This window comes from Hyla sarda, unplaced genomic scaffold (assembly GCF_029499605.1).
Source record: "Hyla sarda isolate aHylSar1 unplaced genomic scaffold, aHylSar1.hap1 scaffold_36, whole genome shotgun sequence".
NCBI lineage: Eukaryota > Metazoa > Chordata > Amphibia > Anura > Hylidae > Hyla > Hyla sarda.
Window position 1 is genome coordinate 256,710 of NW_026610372.1, and position 21,989 is coordinate 278,698.

Genomic DNA, 21,989 nt, shown 5'->3' on the forward strand with positions numbered 1-21,989 from the left:
AAGTCAACCCCAATATATACCCCAGACCACGTGAAGTCAACCCCAATATATACCCCAGACCACGTGAAGTCAACCCCAATATATACCCCAGATGACCAGGAATACACCCCCAAATATACCCCAGACCCACAGGGACCAACCCTGAATATACCACAGACCACCCGGTGTTAACCCCTTCTTTTACCCTAGACCACAGGTGTTAACCCCTTCTTTTACCCTATACCACCAGGCGTTAACCCCTTCTTCTACCCTAGACCACCAGGTTTTAAGCTCTTCTACCCTAGACCCCCAGGTATCAACTTCTACCCAGACCACCAAGTAGTAGCCAACTTTGCCCCTGTTTAGGATCATGGCGCCCAGTTCTACTTCAGAAACACTCTATAATCTTCTGCGGTCACGCATTTAACGCCAATTCACAATAATTGTTGCTCACTGCAAGTGCAGCCACGGTGGGCGCGCCATCTCCTTGTGACCGGACGTGTCGCTGCGCCATTTGTATCTGTGACATATTATCGGGGTCATCTACAGAAACAACTTGTTCTGATGAATTAAACAAATCCCCTTGTATCCCGAGCAGTCAGTGAAACGAGAGCGGAGACAGTGGGGATAACAATGGCGGCTGGTGGCGGAGATGTGCGCAGTGTTAACGCCTTTCATGTTTTTAAGGACACAACATCTCTCAGGAATAGAGTTACAGACGAGACTTCACATCTCCCAGATCCGCTGCCGTCAATCTCACTCCATAATTTACAGCGCGGCCGTGAGTGAATGTTAAGTGACTGCGCCACAAGTCACAATGATTATGTGGAACATCTCCGCTAAAAGGCGGGAAAAGAAAGACAACGCGGCTGCTCCAATGAACACCGAGCGCATGAAAGATTGTTCCTGAAAATAATTTGTAGGGACTCTTAAGGGAGGTATCCATTATTTAACGCCTCGTCCCATTATCTGCAAGAAAGAGAATCACAGGCGGCTTTGTAGACTCCACAATCGCCACTTCCCGGGCCCTTTTTTCTTTAAATTCCATTATTTTTTCATTAACTGTTTTGCTGCTGGTGGATATTTCCACAGACAAGAGACTTAACCTGGATAGAAGAAATACAGTCCAGGAGCCAAATAATCTTCTCTTCTTTATGACATCGTGGGGCCACGTTTTGACCCTTGAGATAACCTACAACCTGAGGAAGGCCCACTCTATCTGATTGGCTGACGTTGCCTTTTCTTTGCCGATAATGTGACCAGATCGGCGTTCTTTGGCCCCCGGACCGGATTTCTGTTCTTCTATTGAGTTCTCCGAACGTTGTCCATCTGGATTCGGCCTTGTCAATCCCTTTCGATCACCCTGGATAGGGGAGTCTACAGAGAGCCGTGAATGTAGCAAAAACATACGAAAGCTAAAACAGGGAAAAAAGCGGTGTCCTTACTACCAATACTGGTCTAAGGATGAAGACCTGGGAGGACCCCGAGAGGACGAAACCGGAAATCAACAGTTATACACGTGACCAGGACACAACTCGTGATCACACAAGTGAGTTGTAGTCTCTCTGGAGGAGCTCTACCTGTATGACAATGATTATGGGGGAGGAGCTCTACCTGTATGACAATGATTATGAGGGAGGAGGTCTACCTGGATGACCATGATTATAGGGGGAGGAGGTCTACCTGTATGACAATGATTATACAGGGAGGAGCTCTACCTGGATGATAATGATGAGGGAGGAGCTCTACCTGGATGGCAATGATGAGGGAGGAGCTCTACCTGGATGACAATGATTGTAGGGGAGGAGCTCTACCTGTATGACAATGATTACAGGGGAGGAGCTCTACCTGTATGACAATGATTACAGGGGAGGAGCTCTACCTGGAAGACAATGCTTATACGGGGAGGAGCTCTACCTGTATGACAATAATTATACGGGGAGGAGCTCTAACTGTATGACAATGGATTACAGGGGAGGAGCTCTACCTGGATGACAATGATTATAGGGGGAGGAGGTCTACCTGTATGACAATGATTATGGGGGAGGAGGTCTACCTGGATGACAATGATTATGGGGGAGGAGCTCTACCTGTATAATGATTATGGAGGAGGAGCTCTACCTGTATGACAATGATTATGGGGGAGGAGCTCTACCTGTATGACAATGATTATAGGGGGAGGAGCTCTACCTGTATGACAGTGATTATGGGTGAGGAGCTCTACCTGTATGACAATGATTATGGGGGAGGAGCTCTACCTGTATGACAATGATTATAGGATGATGAACTCTACCTGTATGACAATGATTACAGGGGAGGAGCTCTACCTGGAAGACAATGATTATAGGGGAAGGAGCTCTACCTGTATAACAATTATGGGGGAGGAGCTCTACCTGTATGACAATGATTATACGGGGAGGAGCTCTACCTGTATGACAATGATTATAGGGGGAGGAGCTCTACCTGGATGACAATGATTATACGGGGAGGAGCTCTACCTGGATGACAATGAGGGAGGAGCTCTACCTGGATGGCAATGATGAGGGAGGAGCTCTACCTGTATGACAATGACTATGGGGGGGAGGAGGTCTACCTGGATGACAATGATTATGAGGGAGTAGCTCTACCTGTATGACAATGATTATGGGGGAGGAGCTTTACCTGTATGACAATGATTATGGGGGAGGAGCTCTACCTGTATGACAATGATTATAGGGGAGGAGCTCTACCTGTATGACAATGATTATGGGTGAGGAGCTCTACCTGTATGACAATGATTATGGGTGAGGAGCTCTACCTGTATGACAATAATTATGGGTGGGGAGCTCTACCTGTATGACAATAATTATGGGTGGGGAGCTCTACCTGTATGACGATTATGGGGGAGGAGGTCTACCTGTATGATAATGATTGTAAGGGGAGGAGTTCTGCCTGGATGACAATGATTATGAGGGAGGAGGTCTAACTGTATGACAATGATTATGGGGGAGGAGCTCTACCTGTATGACAATGATTATGGGGGAGGAGGTCTACCTGTATGACAATGATTATGGGGGAGGAGCTCTACCTGTATGACAATGATTATGGGGGAGGAGCTCTACCTGTATGACAATGATTATGGGGAGGAGGTCTACCTGTATGACAATGATTATAGGGGGAGGAGCTCTACCTGTATGACAGTGATTATGGGTGAGGAGCTCTACCTGTATGACATTGATTATGGGGGAGGAGCTCTACCTGTATGACAATGATTATAGGATGATGAACTCTACCTGTATGACAATGATTACAGGGGAGGAGCTCTACCTGGAAGACAATGATTATAGGGGGAGGAGCTCTACCTGTATAACAATTATGGGGGAGGAGCTCTACCTGTATGACAATGATTATAGGGGGAGGAGCTCTACCTGGATGACAATGATTATACGGGGAGGAGCTCTACCTGGATGATAATGATGAGGGAGGAGCTCTACCTGGATGGCAATGATGAGGGAGGAGCTCTACCTGGATGACAATGATTGTAGGGGAGGAGCTCTACCTGTATGACAATGATTATAGGGGGAGGAGCTCTACCTGGATGACAATGATTATACGGGGAGGAGCTCTACCTGGATGATAATGATGAGGGAGGAGCTCTACCTGGATGGCAATGATGAGGGAGGAGCTCTACCTGGATGACAATGATTGTAGGGGAGGAGCTCTACCTGTATGACAATGATTGTAAGGAAGGAGCTCTACCTTCATGACAATGATTATAGGGGGATGAACTCCACCTGTATGACAATGATTACAGGGGAGGAGCTCTACCTGGAAGACAATGCTTATACGGGGAGGAGCTCTACCTGTATGACAATGATTATACGGGGAGGAGCTCTACCTGGATGACAATGATTATGGGGAGGAGCTCTAACTGTATGACAATGATTATAACGGGGAGGAGCTCTACCTGGATGACAATGATTATGGGGAGGAGCTCTACTTGTATGACAATGGATTACAGGGGAGGAGCTCTACCTGTATGATAATGATTATAGGGGGAGGAGCTCTACCTCGATGACAATGATTATGTGAGAGGAGCTCTACCTATATGACAATTATTACAGGGGAGGAGCTCTACCTGTATGACAATGATTATAGGGGAGGAGCTCTACATGCATGACCATGATGAGGGAGGAGCGCTACCTGTATGACAATGATTATGTATGTGAGAGGAGCTCTATCTATATGACAATTATTACAGGGGAGGAGCTCTACCTGTATGACAATGATTATAGGGGAGGAGCTCTACATGCATGACAATGGTGAGGGAGGAGTTCTACCTGTATGACAATGATTATTGGGGAGGAGCTCTACCTGTATGATTATGGGGGATGAGCTCTTCCTGTAAGATAATGATTACAGGGGGAGGAGCTCCACCTGTATGACAATGCTTATCGGGGAGGAGCTCTACCTGTATGACAATGATTATAGGGGGAGGAGCTCTACCTGTATGACAATGATTATAGGGGGGATGAACTCTACCTGTATGATAATGATTATATGGGGAGGAGCTCTACCTATATGACAATGATTATGGGGGAGGAGCTCTACCTGTATGATAATGATTATGGGGAGGAGCTCTACCTGTATGACAATAATTATTGGGGAGGAGTTCTACCTGTATGACAATGACTATAGGGGGAGGAGCTCTACCTGGATGACAAAGATTATAGGGGGATGAGCTCTACCTGTATGATAATGATTATGGGGGAGGAGCTCTACCTGGATAATGATTATGGGGGAGGAGCTCTACCTGGATGACAATGATTATGGGGGAGGAGCTCTACCTGGATAATGATTATGGGGGAGGAGCTCTACCTGTATGATATTGATTATGGGGGAGGAGCTCTACCTGTATGATAATGATTATGGGGGAGGAGCTCTACCTGTATGATAATGATTATATGGGGAGAAGCTCTGAATATCTGAATCTCCCATGTGACTGATTTAATAATGGGGGGAGGGAGGTGTCTTTTATAATATCCGTATTATATAGGGGTGGTTGTGTCCTGACGTCACCGCTCTGTAATCTGCTGCAGACATTCTGGTGACTTTGAGGAATAAGACGTTTCTTAGAAGTCTTATCAAAAGTGACACATTTACTAGAATCAAAGCCAATAAAATACAACAACAATCGTGTCCAGTGTGCGGTCCCTACAACGCTCTGCTGTGCCGCGCAGCGCCCAGGTGCAGCCTCCTGTGGACAAACATTCCTTTCAGGCCATTTTCCAATAAATAATGTGCGACCGGGAGGGAAGTGCAGGACATAGATTTGCGCTGACAGGTAACACAATACATCACTCCGCCACCGCCTCATTAACATGATGGAGGAACCGTAAATTACACCTCTTATTCTGCCCCATATTCGGGTTCTAATGGAAAAACTGCAACAAAAAGCACAATGATGTCAATGTTTCCAGTTGGGTCTAAGAGCCGCACGGAGCTGAAATGGCTGCGGAGTGTCCCAGACGTGAGGGAGCGCCGAAGACCAGAGGGCCCGCTTATTACACTAATAATATCATGTAACATATGAGTAACAACATCATGTCATAGAAAATGTAATTGAATATACAATAATGGAGTGTAATACAACATGTATTATAATATAATGTAGTGTAATTTACTACTATATATAATGATATATTATATTGGAATATAAAAGTGTACAATAAATTATAATGTAACAATATAAATATATTTATGTATAAAATACTGTAGAATATAAATATAAATACAATGAAGTGTAATTCAACACGTTGCTATGTATAATAGAATGTAAAAACAAAAAGGTACAGTGATATAACAAAACATAATATAATGTATTTTAATATAAAGTAATGTAATGCCCAATAATATAAAGTACAATAATATCAAGTAGTGTAATATAAAGCGCAATAATATCAAGTAATGTAATATAAAGCGCAATAATATCAAGTAGTGTAATATAAAGTGCAATAATATCAAGTAGTGTAATATAAAGTAATGTAATATACAGTACAATAATATAGAGTAGTGTAATATACAGTACAATAATATAAAGTAGTGTAATGTAATGCCCAATAATATAAAGTAATGTAATATAAAGTACAATAATATAGAGTAGTGTAATATAAAGTACACTAATATAAAGTAGTGTAATATAAAGTACACTAATATAAAGTAGTGTAATATAAAGTACACTAATATAAAGTAGTGTAATATAAAGTACACTAATATAAAGTAGTGTAATATAAAGTACACTAATATAAAGTAGTGTAATATAAAGTACAATAATATAAAGTAGTGTAATATAAAGTACACTAATATAAAGTAGTGTAATATAAAGTACACTAATATAAAGTAGTGTAATATAAAGTACACTAATATAAAGTAGTGTAATATAAAGTACAATCCTATAAAGTAGTGTAATATAAAGTACAATACTATAAAGTAGTGTAATATAGAGTACAATAATATAAAGTAGTGTAATATAAAGTACACTAATATAAAGTAGTGTAATATAAAGTACACTAATATAAAGTAGTGTAATATAAAGTACACTAATATAAAGTAGTGTAATATAAAGTACACTAATATAAAGTAGTGTAATATAAAGTACACTAATATAAAGTAGTGTAATATAAAGTACACTAATATAAAGTAGTGTAATATAAAGTACACTAATATAAAGTAGTGTAATATAAAGTACAATAATATAAAGTAGTGTAATATAAAGTACACTAATATAAAGTAGTGTAATATAAAGTACACTAATATAAAGTAGTGTAATATAAAGTACAATAATATAAAGTAGTGTAATATAAAGTACAATAATATAAAGTAGTGTAATATAAAGTACACTAATATAAAGTAGTGTAATATAAAGTACACTAATATAAAGTAGTGTAATATAAAGTACACTAATATAAAGTAGTGTAATATAAAGTACAATAATATAAAGTAGTGTAATATAAAGTACAATAATATAAAGTAGTGTAATATAAAGTACACTAATATAAAGTAGTGTAATATAAAGTACACTAATATAAAGTAGTGTAATATAAAGTACACTAATATAAAGTAGTGTAATATAAAGTACAATAATATAAAGTAGTGTAATATAAAGTACAATAATATAAAGTAGTGTAATATAAAGTACACTAATATAAAGTAGTGTAATATAAAGTACACTAATATAAAGTAGTGTAATATAAAGTACACTAATATAAAGTAGTGTAATATAAAGTACACTAATATAAAGTAGTGTAATATAAAGTACACTAATATAAAGTAGTGTAATATAAAGTACACTAATATAAAGTAGTGTAATATAAAGTACAATAATATAAAGTAGTGTAATATAAAGTACAATAATATAAAGTAGTGTAATATAAAGTACAATAATATAAAGTAGTGTAATATAAAGTACACTAATATAAAGTAGTGTAATATAAAGTACACTAATATAAAGTAGTGTAATATAAAGTACACTAATATAAAGTAGTGTAATATAAAGTACAATAATATAAAGTAGTGTAATATAAAGTACAATAATATAAAGTAGTGTAATATAAAGTACAATAATATAAAGTAGTGTAATATAAAGTACAATAATATAAAGTAGTGTAATATAAAGTACAATAATATAAAGTAGTGTAATATAAAGTACACTAATATAAAGTAGTGTAGCTCTCGTTCTTGCCCTCTCTTTGCCATTTCACATAAGTAGCATATTATATTATACATATTCAACATATACTCATCGGCCCTTATTTACTAAGACTCTTGTGGAGGTTTCTTTGTGGGTTTTAATTCCTTACAATTTTTTTTCCACTGTATTTACTAAGGTTTCCCGACAATTTCCACTTTTCCCGACATTTTCTTTTTTTTTTTTTTTTAACACATATTCTGATCTGTCGGGTTTTCCTCCACGACATTTTCTGTGGAAACCTTAGTAAATTTGTTGGGTTTTTGTGAAAATGTCGGGAACACCCCCTTTTCGGTGACCACACCCCCTTTCCCCGACAGTCACGCCCCTTTTTCGTGTTTTCCTAGCAAAATGGAGAGTTAGTCAGGGTTTTTTCAATTCTGGCGCTAACAGAATCTGGCGCACAACCAGTTTGCAATAGTAAATGAGGGTCATAGTCTTCAGTCCCTGTGTTTTTACAAGCTAGCTGAATGGGAAATGGCTTTTGCACACCTTTGGATTTGTATTGACAGTCCTTGTGTGCTCAATCCATCTGCCATGGACTTTTTTTTTTATCAATCATAACATATATATATATATATATATATATATATATATATATATATATATATACACACACACACACAAAGTAGAGAGGCGACTGCAGCACACAAATTCAGTGCAAAAATGAGTGTTTCTTTATTCCATGAACAAGAGCGACGTTTCGGTGTCCTCGGAACACCATCCTCAAGCTATTGTGAGGACACCGAAACGTCGCTCTTGTTCATGGAATAAAGAAACACTAATTTTTGCACTGAATTTGTGTGCTGCAGTCGCCTCTCTACTTCGTATCTACATTGGGCCGGGACCCCTGCGAGCACCGGCTTATTGATTGTCAGGAAGTGCTGCTTCCACCTCCTTCTTCTACTAATATATCTATGTTTTATGTTGTGATCAGTTTTGATTAATAAATGTATGCAAACATTTTTACTATATGTTTTTTGTTACATGGCCGTGATGTTTTTCACTATTTTTCACGTTATTTATGTCACCCCTTTGTTGCACAGAGGTATCAGGTCCCTCATTTGTAGCCATGATTCCCTTGTGCAATTGGGGAGGAGGACATACGTCAGGATGCACCGCCCCTATGGGGAGGTCCAGGTAATTTTTGTCCTCTTATTTATATCGTACCCGTCAGATCCAGCACATTTTTGATAGATCACTCAGCACCTAATCCTGACCATGTACATCTCATTTTTATGTGTCTAGCACCTTTATTTATTTTTTTATTACACTTTTAATTTAGCTCACTAGTCTGAATTTCTCAAAGGGAGGGGGTGTGGCCTCACTGTGCAGGTCTCCGCCCCCTCCCTCAGTGTGCTGTCCGCTCACATCTCCCCTAGCATTAGCAGAACTACAACTCCCAGCATGTCCTCACTGACAGTAGCTGGACACAAGCTGACAGTGGGAGCTGTCAATCAAGGAAGTGTGTCCATGACATAGGTGATGATGCATGGACACAGCAGGACTAGTATGTGTCCAAGCAGGCAGGGGGGGGGGGGGCAGTCGTTTGTACGAAATACTGAAAATGTTCTAATGAAAGCAAATGCAAAGCCTATTGGTTATACAAGCTTTACAACATAGCAAAAGTTTTTGTATCTGACAGCGCCCATTTAAGGCTTGAACATTTTGCTGTAAATTGTATGACTAAGGCCCAGTTGTAGGGTCGAAACGCGTCAAAATTGTCCACTATGTCCTTGTACCGAGGTGACATTTTGCAATAAATTGCTCCGTTCTTCACCAACCTGCGCTGGACATTCATTTCTTCTATTGTCTACAAGCTTCAGGCGTAGCCCACACCTGTCCGAGCGCTTGGGCTACAAGGGAGAGAGCTGAGAATCTGTGTTTGCTTACTATAAAGTAGTGTAGTATAACATACAATCATATAAAATAGTGTAATATAAAGTAATATAATGCCCAATAATATAAAGGAGTCTAATATAAAGTAATATAATATAAAATAGTGTAATATAAAGTAATAATGCCCAATAATATAAAGGAGTCTAATATAAAGTAATATAATATAAAATAGTGTCATATAAAGTAATATAATGCCCAATAATATAAAGGAGTCTAATATAAAGTAATATAATATAAAATAGTGTCATATAAAGTAATATAATGCCCAATAATATAAAGGAGTCTAATATAAAGTAATATAAAATAGTGTAATATAAAGTAATATAATGCCCAATAATATAAAGGAGTCTAATATAAAGTAATATAATATAAAATAGTGTAATATAAAGTAATATAATGCCCAATAATATAAAGGAGTCTAATATAAAGTAATATAATATAAAATAGTGTAATATAAAGTAATATAATGCCCAATAATATAAAGGAGTCTAATATAAAGTAATATAAAATAGTGTAATATAAAGTAATATAATGCCCAATAATATAAAGGAGTCTAATATAAAGTAATATAATATAAAATAGTGTAATATAAAGTAATATAATGCCCAATAATATAAAGGAGTCTAATATAAAGTAATATAATATAAAATAGTGTCATATAAAGTAATAATGCCCAATAATATAAAGGAGTCTAATATAAAGTAATATAATATAAAATAGTGTAATATAAAGTAATATAATGCCCAATAATATAAAGGAGTCTAATATAAAGTAATATAATATAAAATAGTGTCATATCCACAATAATATAAGGTCGTTTAATATAAAGTAATATAACCTACAATAACATAAAGTAGTGCTATATAGCATACAATAATATAAAGTGGAGTAATATAATGTAAAGTAATAGAAGGCACAACAATATAGTATAACATACGGTAGTATAATATAAAAATTATATAATGTAATACCAAATATAGAAAACCTCAATGGATATAACACAATCCATCACCTGTATAATACACAATATAATCAGCATCCATGAAAATCCAAGAATGACCCGCACTGTCATAGCCATATAAATCAAGTCATATTACAGCATTATATTACAGCACTATACTGAAGCACTGCTACAACATTATATTGCAGCATGTTATTATGCATTATATTACAGCACTATACTGAAGCACTGCTACAGCATTATATTGCAGCATGTTATTAAGCATTATATTACAGCACTATACTGAAGCACTGCTACAACATTATATTGCAGCATGTTATTAAGCATTATATTACAGCACTATACTGAAGCACTGCTACAACATTATATTGCAGCATGTTATTAAGCATTATATTACAGCACTATACTGAAGCACTGCTACAGCATTATATTGCAGCATGTTATTACAGCATTATATTACAGCACTATACTGAAGCACTGCTACAGCATTATATTGCAGCATGTTATTAAGCATTATATTACAGCACTATACTGAAGCACTGCTACAGCATTATATTGCAGCATGTTATTAAGCATTATATTACAGCACTATACTGAAGCACTGCTACAGCATTATATTGCAGCATGTTATTAAGCATTATATTACAGCACTATACTGAAGCACTGCTACAGCATTATATTGCAGCATGTTATTAAGCATTATATTACAGAACCTTATTACAGCATATTACAGCACTATATAGCAAAGCACTAGCTAAAGCATTGTATTGCAGCTTTATGTTAAAGTATATTACAGCATTATATTACAGCACTATATTACAGCATTATATTACAGGACTATATAGCAAAGCACTATGCTACAGCATTGCATCGCAGCTTTATATTAAGGAATATCACAGCACTATATTACAGCATATTACAGCACTATATAGCAAAGCACTAGCTAAAGCATTGTATTGCAGCTTTATATTAAAGTATATTACAGCATTATATTACAGCACTATATTAGTTATATTACAGCACTATAAAGCCAAGCACTATGCTACCGCATTGTATCGCAGCTTTATATTAAAGTATATCACAGCACTATATTACAGCATTATATTACAGCACTATATTGAAGCACTGCTACAGTATGTTATTACAGCGTTATATTACAGAACCATATTACAGCACTATATTGAAGCACTCACTGCTACAGTATTATATTGCAGTATGTTATTACAGCATTATATTACAGAACCATATTACAGCACTGTACTACATCATAATATTACAACACTATATGGCAGCACTATAGCCCAATGTTAGCTTATAGCATTATTTTACAGCACTATATTGTAGACTTCTGTTACAGAATTATATTACAGCACTATTTCGTAATGATATATTACAACATATTAATGCACTACATGGCAGCACTGTTACAGAATTATATGAGAGCATTATATGGCACCACAATTACAGCATTATATTGCAGCATTATCTTACAGCATCATATTACAGCATTATAGTGCAGTGATTTCTTACAGCATCATATGGCAGCACTTTATTATAGCATTATATCACAGCACTATACTTCAGCATTATATGGCAGAATTCGATTACAGCACTATATCACAAAATGATATGGCAGCATTATATTAAAGCACTATATCACCGCATTATCAAGAAGCATTAAATCACAGCACTGTATGGCAGCACTATTACAGCATTATATTGCCACACTATTATAGCATTATATTGCAACACTATTCTACAGAACTGTATGGCAGCCCTATTATAGCATTATATTGCAGCACTATTACAGCATTATGTTGCAGCACTATTATAGCATTATGTTGCAGCACTATTATAGCATTATGTTGCAGCACTGTATGACAGCACTATTACAGTATTATATTGCAGCACTATTACAGCATCATATTGCAGCACTATTACAGCATCATATTGCAGCACTATTGCAGCATTATATTGCAGCACTGTATGGCAGCACTATTACAGCATCATATTGCAGCACTATTACAGCATTATATTGCAGCACTATTATAGCATTATATTGCAGCACTTTATGGCAGCACTATTACAGAATTATATTACACAGCCTTACTGATTTCTTATTTTAAAGAGGGACAATATCCTGACACAAAACTGTTAACGCTTTGTTGCGGTTTTATTGCTGACGGCCGTCTACTCCCTGCAGCTATTTTTGGGGCGATAAAAACATAATACCGTCGTCTGTCGTCCGGTCAGGGCTGGACATCTCCCAGCATTCTCTGCTCTATAGATGCTGGGCCGGCGCCAACTACAATACTGATTGCGCTGACAGGTTTCTACAGACATTTTCTGCATAACTGGGTGAAGGGTTTATACCGAGAATGAAGGCAACAAGGAACCGGGCGACATAAACACTACCGCGAGGAACCGGGGTAACTGTGACATATACATTACCGCGAGGAACCGTGGAAACTGTGACATATACACTACCGCGAGAAACCGGGGAAACTGTGACATACACTACCGCAAGGAACCGGGGGAACTGCAACATATACACTACCGCGAGGAACCGGGGAAACTGTGACATATACACTACCGCGAGGAACCGGGGAAACTGTGACATATACACTACCGCGAGGAACCGGGGAAACTGCAACATATACACTACCGCGAGGAACCGGGGGAACTGCAACATATACACTACCGCGAGGAACCGGGGGAACTGCAACATATACACTACCGCGAGGAACCAGGGAAACAACATATACACTACCGCGAGGAACCGGGGAAACAACATATACACTACCGCGAGGAACCGGGGAAACTGTGACGTATACACTGCCGTGAGGAACTGGATAAACTGTGACATATACACTACCGCGAGGAACCAGGGAAACAACATATACAATACAGCGAGGAACCGGGGAAACTGTGACATATACACTGCCGTGAGGAACCAGGGAAACAACATATACAATACTGCATGGAACCGAGGGAAACTGCGACATATACACTACCGCGAGAAACGGCAACATTTACACTACCACAAGGAACCAGGGAGACAACATATACACTACTGCGAGGAACCGGGGAAACTGTGACGTATACACTGCCGTGAGGAACTGGATAAACGGTGACATATACACTACCGCAAGGAACCAGGGAAACAACGTATACACTACCGTGAGGAACCAGGGAAACAACATATACAATACCCCGAGGAACCGGGGAAACTGCGACGTATACACTACCGCGAGGAACCAGGGAAACAACATATACAATACCGCGAAGAACCAGGGAAACAACATATACAATACCGTGAGTAAACCAGGGAAACAACATATACAATACCGCAAGGAACCGGGGAAACTGCGACGTATATACTACTGCGAGGAACTGGATAAACTGTGACATATACACTACCGCGAGGAACCAGGGAAACAACATATACACTACCGCGAGGAACCGAGGGAAACTGCGACATATACAATACAGCGAGGAACCGGGGAAACTGTGACATATACACTACCACGAGGAACCAGGGAGATAACATATACACTACTGCGAGAAACCGGGGAAACTGCGACATATACAATACTGCAAGGAAGACAGCAACCGGAGAGATAGATTTACTATAGGATGCTCTGAGCAGACAAAGAGTACTACTACCCCCAACATGACCCACCTCTGCACAGGACCATAATAGTGGTCTATTATACTTCATATATAGAAGAACAATACAACCCCCAACATGGCCATAATACAATTCAATGGAGTATGAGTGGAGTATGAATGCGGCTGGAGTGGAGAGTGAGTGCGGCTGGAGTGGAGAGTGAGTGCGGCTGGAGTGGAGAGTGAGTGCGGCTGGAGTGGAGAGTGAGTGCGGCTGGAGTGGAGAGTGAGTGCGGCTGGAGTGGAGAGTGAGTGCGGCTGGAGTGGAGAGCGAGTGTGGCTGGAGTGGAGAGCGAGTGTGGCTGGAGTGGAGAGCGAGTGAGGCTGGAGAGAAAGGAGTAAGTTGCGTGATGTAACATTTTCAGCAGGTGGAACAATCCTCAGCCAGAACATTCCAGGGCCCGAACTCCATAGGACAGAATATTGTCGGCTAAATATAGACGAGGATCAGATTGTCCGTACACAGCGACATTCCTGCTCCAACATGTGCACCGGATCCTAAGACTGATCCCAGGACAATGTCCTCTCCACCTCACCCCAGACCTGTGACTGGACCCATTATAGAGATGATACTGCAGCCCACACACTGATCCCAGGACAATGTCCTCTCCACCTCACCCCAGACCTGTGACTGGACCCATTATAGAGATGATCCTGGAGCCCACACACTGATCCCAGGACAATGTCCTCTCCACCTCACCCCAGACCTGTGACTGGACCCATTATAGAGATGATACTGCAGCCCACACACTGATCCCAGGACAATGTCCTCTCCACCTCACCCCAGACCTGTGACTGGACCCATTATAGAGATGATCCTGGAGCCCACACACTGATCCCAGGACAATGTCCTCTCCACCTCATCCCAGACCTGTGACTGGACCCATCATAGAGATTGTCCTGGGATCAGTGTGTGGGCTCCAGGATCATCTCTATGATGGGTCCAGTCACAGGTCTGGGATGAGGTGGAGAGGACATTGTCCTCTCTATAATGGGTCCAGTCACAGGTCTGGGGTGAGGTGGAGAGGACATTGTCCTGGGATCAGTGTGTGGGCTCCAGGATCATGTCCTCTCCACCTCATCCCAGACCTGTGACTGGACCCATCATAGAGATGAGCCTGGAGCCCACACACTGATCCCAGGACAATGTCCTCTCCACCTCATCCCAGACCTGTGACTGGACCCATCATAGAGATGATCCTCGAGCCCACACACTGATCCCAGGACAATGTCCTCTCCACCTCACTCCAGACCTGTGACTGGACCCATCATAGAGATGATCCTGGAGCCCACACACTGATCCCAGGACAATGTCCTCTCCACCTCACCCCAGACCTGTGACTGGACCCATTATAGAGATGAGCCTGGAGCCCACACACTGATCCAAGCACAATGTCCTCTCCACCTCATCCCAGACCTGTGACTGGACCCATCATAGAGATGATCCTGGAGCCCACACACTGGTCCGGAGCCCACACACTGATCCCAGGACAATGTCCTCTCCACCTCACTCCAGACCTGTGACTGGACCCATCATAGAGATGATCCTGGAGCCCACACACTGATCCCAGGACAATGTCCTCTCCACCTCACTCCAGATCTGTGACTGGACCCATCATAGAGATGATCCTGGAGCCCACACACTGATCCCAGGACAATGTCCTCTCCACCTCACCCCAGACCTGTGACTGGACCCATTATAGAGATGAGCCTGGAGCCCACACACTGATCCAAGCACAATGTCCTCTCCACCTCATCCCAGACCTGTGACTGGACCCATCATAGAGATGATCCTGGAGCCCACACACTGGTCCGGAGCCCACACACTGATCCCAGGACAATGTCCTCTCCACCTCACTCCAGACCTGTGACTGGACCCATCATAGAGATGATCCTGGAGCCCACACACTGATCCCAGGACAATGTCCTCTCCACCTCACTCCAGACCTGTGACTGGACCCATCATAGAGATGATCCTGGAGCCCACACACTGATCCCTGGACATTGTCCTCTCCACCTGATACCAGACCTGTGACTGGACCCATTATAGAGATGATCCTGGAGCCCACACACTGATCCCAGGACAATGTCCTCTCCACCTCATCCCAGACCTGTGACTGGACCAATCATAGAGATGATACTGCAGCCCACACACTGATCCCAGGACAATGTCCTCTCCACCTCACCCCAGACCTGTGACTGGACCCATCATAGAGATGATCCTGGAGCCCACACACTGATCCCAGGACAATGTCCTCTCCACCTCATCCCAGACCTGTGACTGGACCCATCATAGAGATGATCCTGGAGCCCACACACTGATCCCAGGACAATGTCCTCTCCACCTCATCCCAGACCTGTGACTGGACCCATCATAGAGATGATCCTGGAGCCCACACACTGATCCAAGCACAATGTCCTCTCCACCTCATCCCAGACCTGTGACTGGACCCATCATAGAGATGATCCTGGAGCCCACACACTGATCCCAGGACAATGTCCTCTCCACCTCATCCCAGACCTGTGACTGGACCCATCATAGAGATGATCCTCGAGCCCACACACTGATCCCAGGACAATGTCCTCTCCACCTCACTCCAGATCTGTGACTGGACCAATCATAAAGATGATCCTGAGCCCACACACTGATCCCAGGACATTGTCCTCTCCACCTCATCCCAGACCTGTGACTGGACCCATCATAGAGATGATCCTGGAGCCCACACACTGATCCCAGGACAATGTCCTCTCCACCTCACCCCAGATCTGTGACTGGATCCATCATAGAGATGATCCTGGAGCCCACACACTGATCCCAGGACAATGTCCTCTCCACCTCACCCCAGACCTGTGACTGGACCCATCATAGAGATGATCCTGGATCCCATGACAATGTCCTCTCCACCTCACCCCAGACCTGTGACTGGACCCATCATACAAATGATCCTGCAGACCACACACTGATCCAAGCACAATGTCCTCTCCACCTCACCCTAGACATGTGACTGGACCCATCATAGAGATGATCCTGGAGCCCACACACTGATCCCAGGATAATGTCCTCTCCACCTCATCCCAGACTTGTCACTGGACCCATCATAGAGATGATCCTGGAGCCCACACACTGATCCCAGGACAATATCCTTTCCAGCTAAATGATCTGTGGTGTTACATAGGACTGCTGGAGACCTATGGTACAGGTATTTCCACTTAACTGAAGAATAATTTTGCAGCCTTTTGTTATGCCCCCCTCCTTCCTGCTCTCCCCCCCTTCCCCTCTGTTGATCGACCCCCCCCCTCCTGCCCCCCTCACTGATCCCCTTCTTCCTGCACTGACCCCCCCCCCCAATCGCTTCCCATTCCTGCCCTCCTCCCCCACTTAATAATATCTGATTAAATCGTCCTACATTTCAGCAGGAAATCAATCTCGCCAGCGAGCGCCTAAAAATAATCTCAGCTAAATATAAACTAATAATCACTAATTGGACAGAAGACAAGAGGAAAAGAGAAAACTACAACCAGGAAGATGGGCGAGCGGAGAATTGAGGGCGATGACGATCACATAACCCTATAATCTCTGTAGTGACCACAGTCTATAATCTCTGTAGTGACCACAGTCTATAATCTCTGTAGTGACCACAGTCTATAATCTCTGTAGTGACCACAGTCTATAATCTCTGTAGTGACCACAGTCTATAATCTCTGTAGTGACCACAGTCTATAATCTCTGTAGTGACCACAGTCTATAATCTCTGTAGTGACCACAGTCTATAATCTCTGTAGTGACCACAGTCTATAATCTCTGTAGTGACCACAGTCCATAATCTCTGTAGTGACCACAGTCTATAATCTCTGACCACAGTCTATAATCTCTGACCACAGTCCATAATCTCTGACCACAGTCCATAATCTCTGACCACAGTCCATAATCTCTGACCACAGTCCATAATCTCTGACCACAGTCTATAATCTCTGCAGAAAATACTGGGTCATTCTATAGGGGGGGGGGGGAGACGACAATACTGGGTCATTCTATTGGGGGGGGGGTGGGGGGAGACGACAATACTGGGTCATTCTATAGGGGGGGGGGGGGGAAGACGACAATACCGGGTCATTCTATAGGGGGGGGGGGGGGGGAAGACGACAATACCGGGTCATTCTATAGGGGGGGGGGGGGGAGACGACAATACCGGGCCATTCTATAGGGGGGGGAAGACGACAATACCGGGCCATTCTATAGGGGGGGGGGGGGGGGGAGACGACAATACCGGGCCATTCTATGGGGGGGGGGACGGGGGACGGGGGACGACAATACCGGGGCCATTCTATGGGGGGGGGGGACGGGGGACGACAATACCGGGCCATTCTATGGGGGGGGGGGACGGGGGACGACAATACCGGGCCATTCTATGGGGGGGAGGACGGGGGACGACAATACCGGGCCATTCTATGGGGGGGGGGGGCGGAGACAATACCGGGCCATTCTATAGGGGGAGACAATACCGGGCCATTCTATAGGGGGGAGACCATACCGGGCCATTCTATAGGGGGATACAATACCGGGCCATTCTATAGGGGGGAGACAATACCGGGCCATTCTATAGGGGGGAGACAATACCGGGCCATTCTATAGGGGGGAGACCATACCGGACCATTCTATAGGGGGGAGACCATACCGGGCCATTCTATAGGGGGGAGACCATTCCGGGCCATTCTATAGGGGGGAGACCATTCCGGGCCATTCTATAGGGGGAGACCATACCGGGCCATTCTATAGAGGGAGACCATACCGGGCCATTCTATAGGGGGGAGACCATACCGGGCCATTCTATAGGGGGGAGACCATACCGGGCCATTCTATAGGGGGGAGACCATACCGGGCCATTCTATAGGGGGAGACCATACCGGGCCATTCTATAGGGGGAGACCATACCGGGCCATTCTATAGGGGGAGACCATACCGGGCCATTCTATAGGGGGAGACCATACCGGGCCATTCTATAGGGGGAGACCATACCGGGCCATTCTATAGGGGGAGACCATACCGGGCCATTCTATAGGGGGAGACCATACCGGGCCATTCTATAGGGGGAGACCATACCGGGCCATTCTATAGGGGGAGACCATACCGGGCCATTCTATAGGGGGAGACCATACTGGGCCATTCTATAGGGGGAGACCATACCGGGCCATTCTATAGGGGGAGACCATACCGGGCCATTCTATAGGGGGAGACCATACCGGGCCATTCTATAGGGGGAGACCATACCGGGTCATTCTATAGGGGGAGACAATACCGGGTCATTCTATAGGGGGAGACAATACCGGGTCATTCTATAGGGGGAGACAATACCGGGTCATTCTATAGGGGGCGCCAATACCGGGTCATTCTATAGGGGACGCCAATGCCGGGTCATTCTATAGGGGGCGCCAATACCGGGTCATTCTATAGGGGGCATTACTGGGTCACTCTATAGGGGGCAATACTGGGTCATTCTATTGGGGGGGAGACAATACTGGGTCATTCTATTGGGGGGGAGACAATACTGGGTCATTCTATTGGGGGGGGAGACAATACTGGGTCATTCTATTGGGGGGGAGACAATACTGGGTCATTCTATTGGGGGGGAGACAATACTGGGTCATTCTATTGGGGGGGAGACAATACTGGGTCATTCTATAGGGGAGACAATACTGGGTCATTCTATAGGGGAGACAATACTGGGTGATTCTATAGGGGGAGACAATACTGGGTGATTCTATTGGGGGGGGAGACAATACTGGGTCATTCTATAGGGGGAGACAATACTGTGTCATTCTATAGGGGGGACAAAATAGGGCCATTTTATAGGGGGGGGACAATACTGGGCTATTTATTGGGGTCCCCTATGACCGTCCCCTCACATCTACTGTGTCCTGAGCAATATCTGACCGTCCAGACCAATAGACCCAGGAGCAAGGTCATTGCCGTTTGGAACACACTGATCCTGGACGGGCTGTGACCGGCTGCCCCCAGTCTGCACATCTTGGATTGGTTACATGTGTCCTGTCCCCACATCACACACAGGTCAAGGACTTACATTAGATAGCTGTCCTTCCACTGCTCGGAGCTGCGTTCTGCTATGACGCCAGTCAGAACTTCAGAGCTGGATGGCATACCAATTCTCACACCGTCCCAAGCCACAAGGAGCCAATGTCACTGCCGAAAAACCACAGCCAGTTAGAATCATCCAAGCGTCATGTGACAGATATACAGTCAGAGCATCATCCTGCTGGACAGAGGGTATACAGTCAACTCCTGAGCTGACTACAGTACACCACACTAGTGCGTCTCAATCTCTGCATCTAGAAGTAGTGCAGGACCCTATTGTACCACAATGTTCTGTAATGTACGACCCTAATGTACCCTAATGTTCTGCAGTTCACGACACTAGTGTGCCCCAATGTTCTGCAGTCTATGGCCCTAGTGTACCCCAATGTTCTGCAGTGTACGATCCTAGTGTGCCCCCAATGTACTGCTGTGTACGACCCTAGTGTGCCCCAATGTTCTGCTGTGTACGACCCTAGTGTGCCCCAATGTTCTGTAATGCACGACCCTAGCGTACCCTAATGTTCTGCTGTGTTCCACCCAAGTGTACCCCAATGTTCTGTAGTTCACGACCCTAGTGTACCTTAATGTTCTGTAGTTCACAACCCAAGTGTACCCTAATGTTCTGCTGCGTATGACCCCAGTGTGCCCCAATGTTCTGCTGTGTACGACCCTAGTGTGCCCCAATGTTCTGTAATGTACGACCCTAGTGTACCCTTATGTTCTGCAGTGTACGACCCTAGTGTGCCCCACTGTTCTGCTGTGTACGAGCCTAGTGTGCCCCAATGTTCTGTAATGTACGACCCTAGTGAACCCTAATGTTCTGCAGTGTACGACACTAGTGTACCCCAATGTTCTGTAGTGTACGAGCCTAGTGTGCCCCAATGTTCTGTAATGTACGACCCTAGTGTACCCTAATTTTCTGCAGTGTACGACCCTAGTGTACTCCAATGTTCTGTAATGTACGACCCAAGTGTACCCCAATGTTCTGCAGTGCATGACTCTAGTTTACCCTAATGTTCTGCTGTGTACGACCCTAGTGTGCCCCAATGTTCTGCTGTGTACGACCCTAGTGTGCCCCAATGTTCTGTAATGTACGACCCTAGTGTGCCCCAATGTTCTGTAATGTACGACCCTGGTGTACCCCAATGTTCTGCAGTCTATGGCCCTAGTGTACCCCAATGTTCTGCAGTCTATGGCTCTAGTGTACCCCAATGTTCTGCAGTGTATGACCCTAGTGTGCACAATGGTTTGCTGTGTAGGATCCTAATGTACCAATTTTCTGCAGTGCATGGATCTAGTGCACTCAATATATTTGGAATAGAAAGTAGTGCAGGACCCTAGTACACCCCAATGTTCTTGCTCTAGATAGCAGTGCAGTACTCTAGCACACCCCAATGTTTTTGGTATAGATAGTAGTGCAGGACCCAAGTGAACCCCAATGGGCCATATGTAGAGAGCAATGCAGGGCCTATTGTACCCCAATGTCATCAGCCTGAAGGGTAGATTAGCCCCCAGTTAACCCTTTATCCTAGATCTCTTAGTATTCTATGCAGTCCCCCACCCCCCTCCATATACCTCTATATCCTGGCCTCAGAGGGTTGTCAGATTCCAGCATGTTCCCCTTGTTCTCAGACCCCTGGGTACCCCGATCTTCACCGCAGGAG

The 21,989-nt window shown here is 43.3% G+C and overlaps 1 protein-coding gene across 1 annotated transcript in view; it reads right to left on the minus strand.

Annotated features, from left to right (window-relative positions):
* The window catches only part of LOC130331910 (transcription factor Sox-6-like), a gene marked incomplete in the record, with an annotated part of 403,713 nt that overhangs the window by 243,684 nt on the left and 138,040 nt on the right, over positions 1 to 21,989 (minus strand). Inside the window, 1 exon segment of the mRNA XM_056553725.1 lies at positions 20,315 to 20,433. Coding sequence (XP_056409700.1) covers positions 20,315 to 20,391 — 77 coding nt within the window.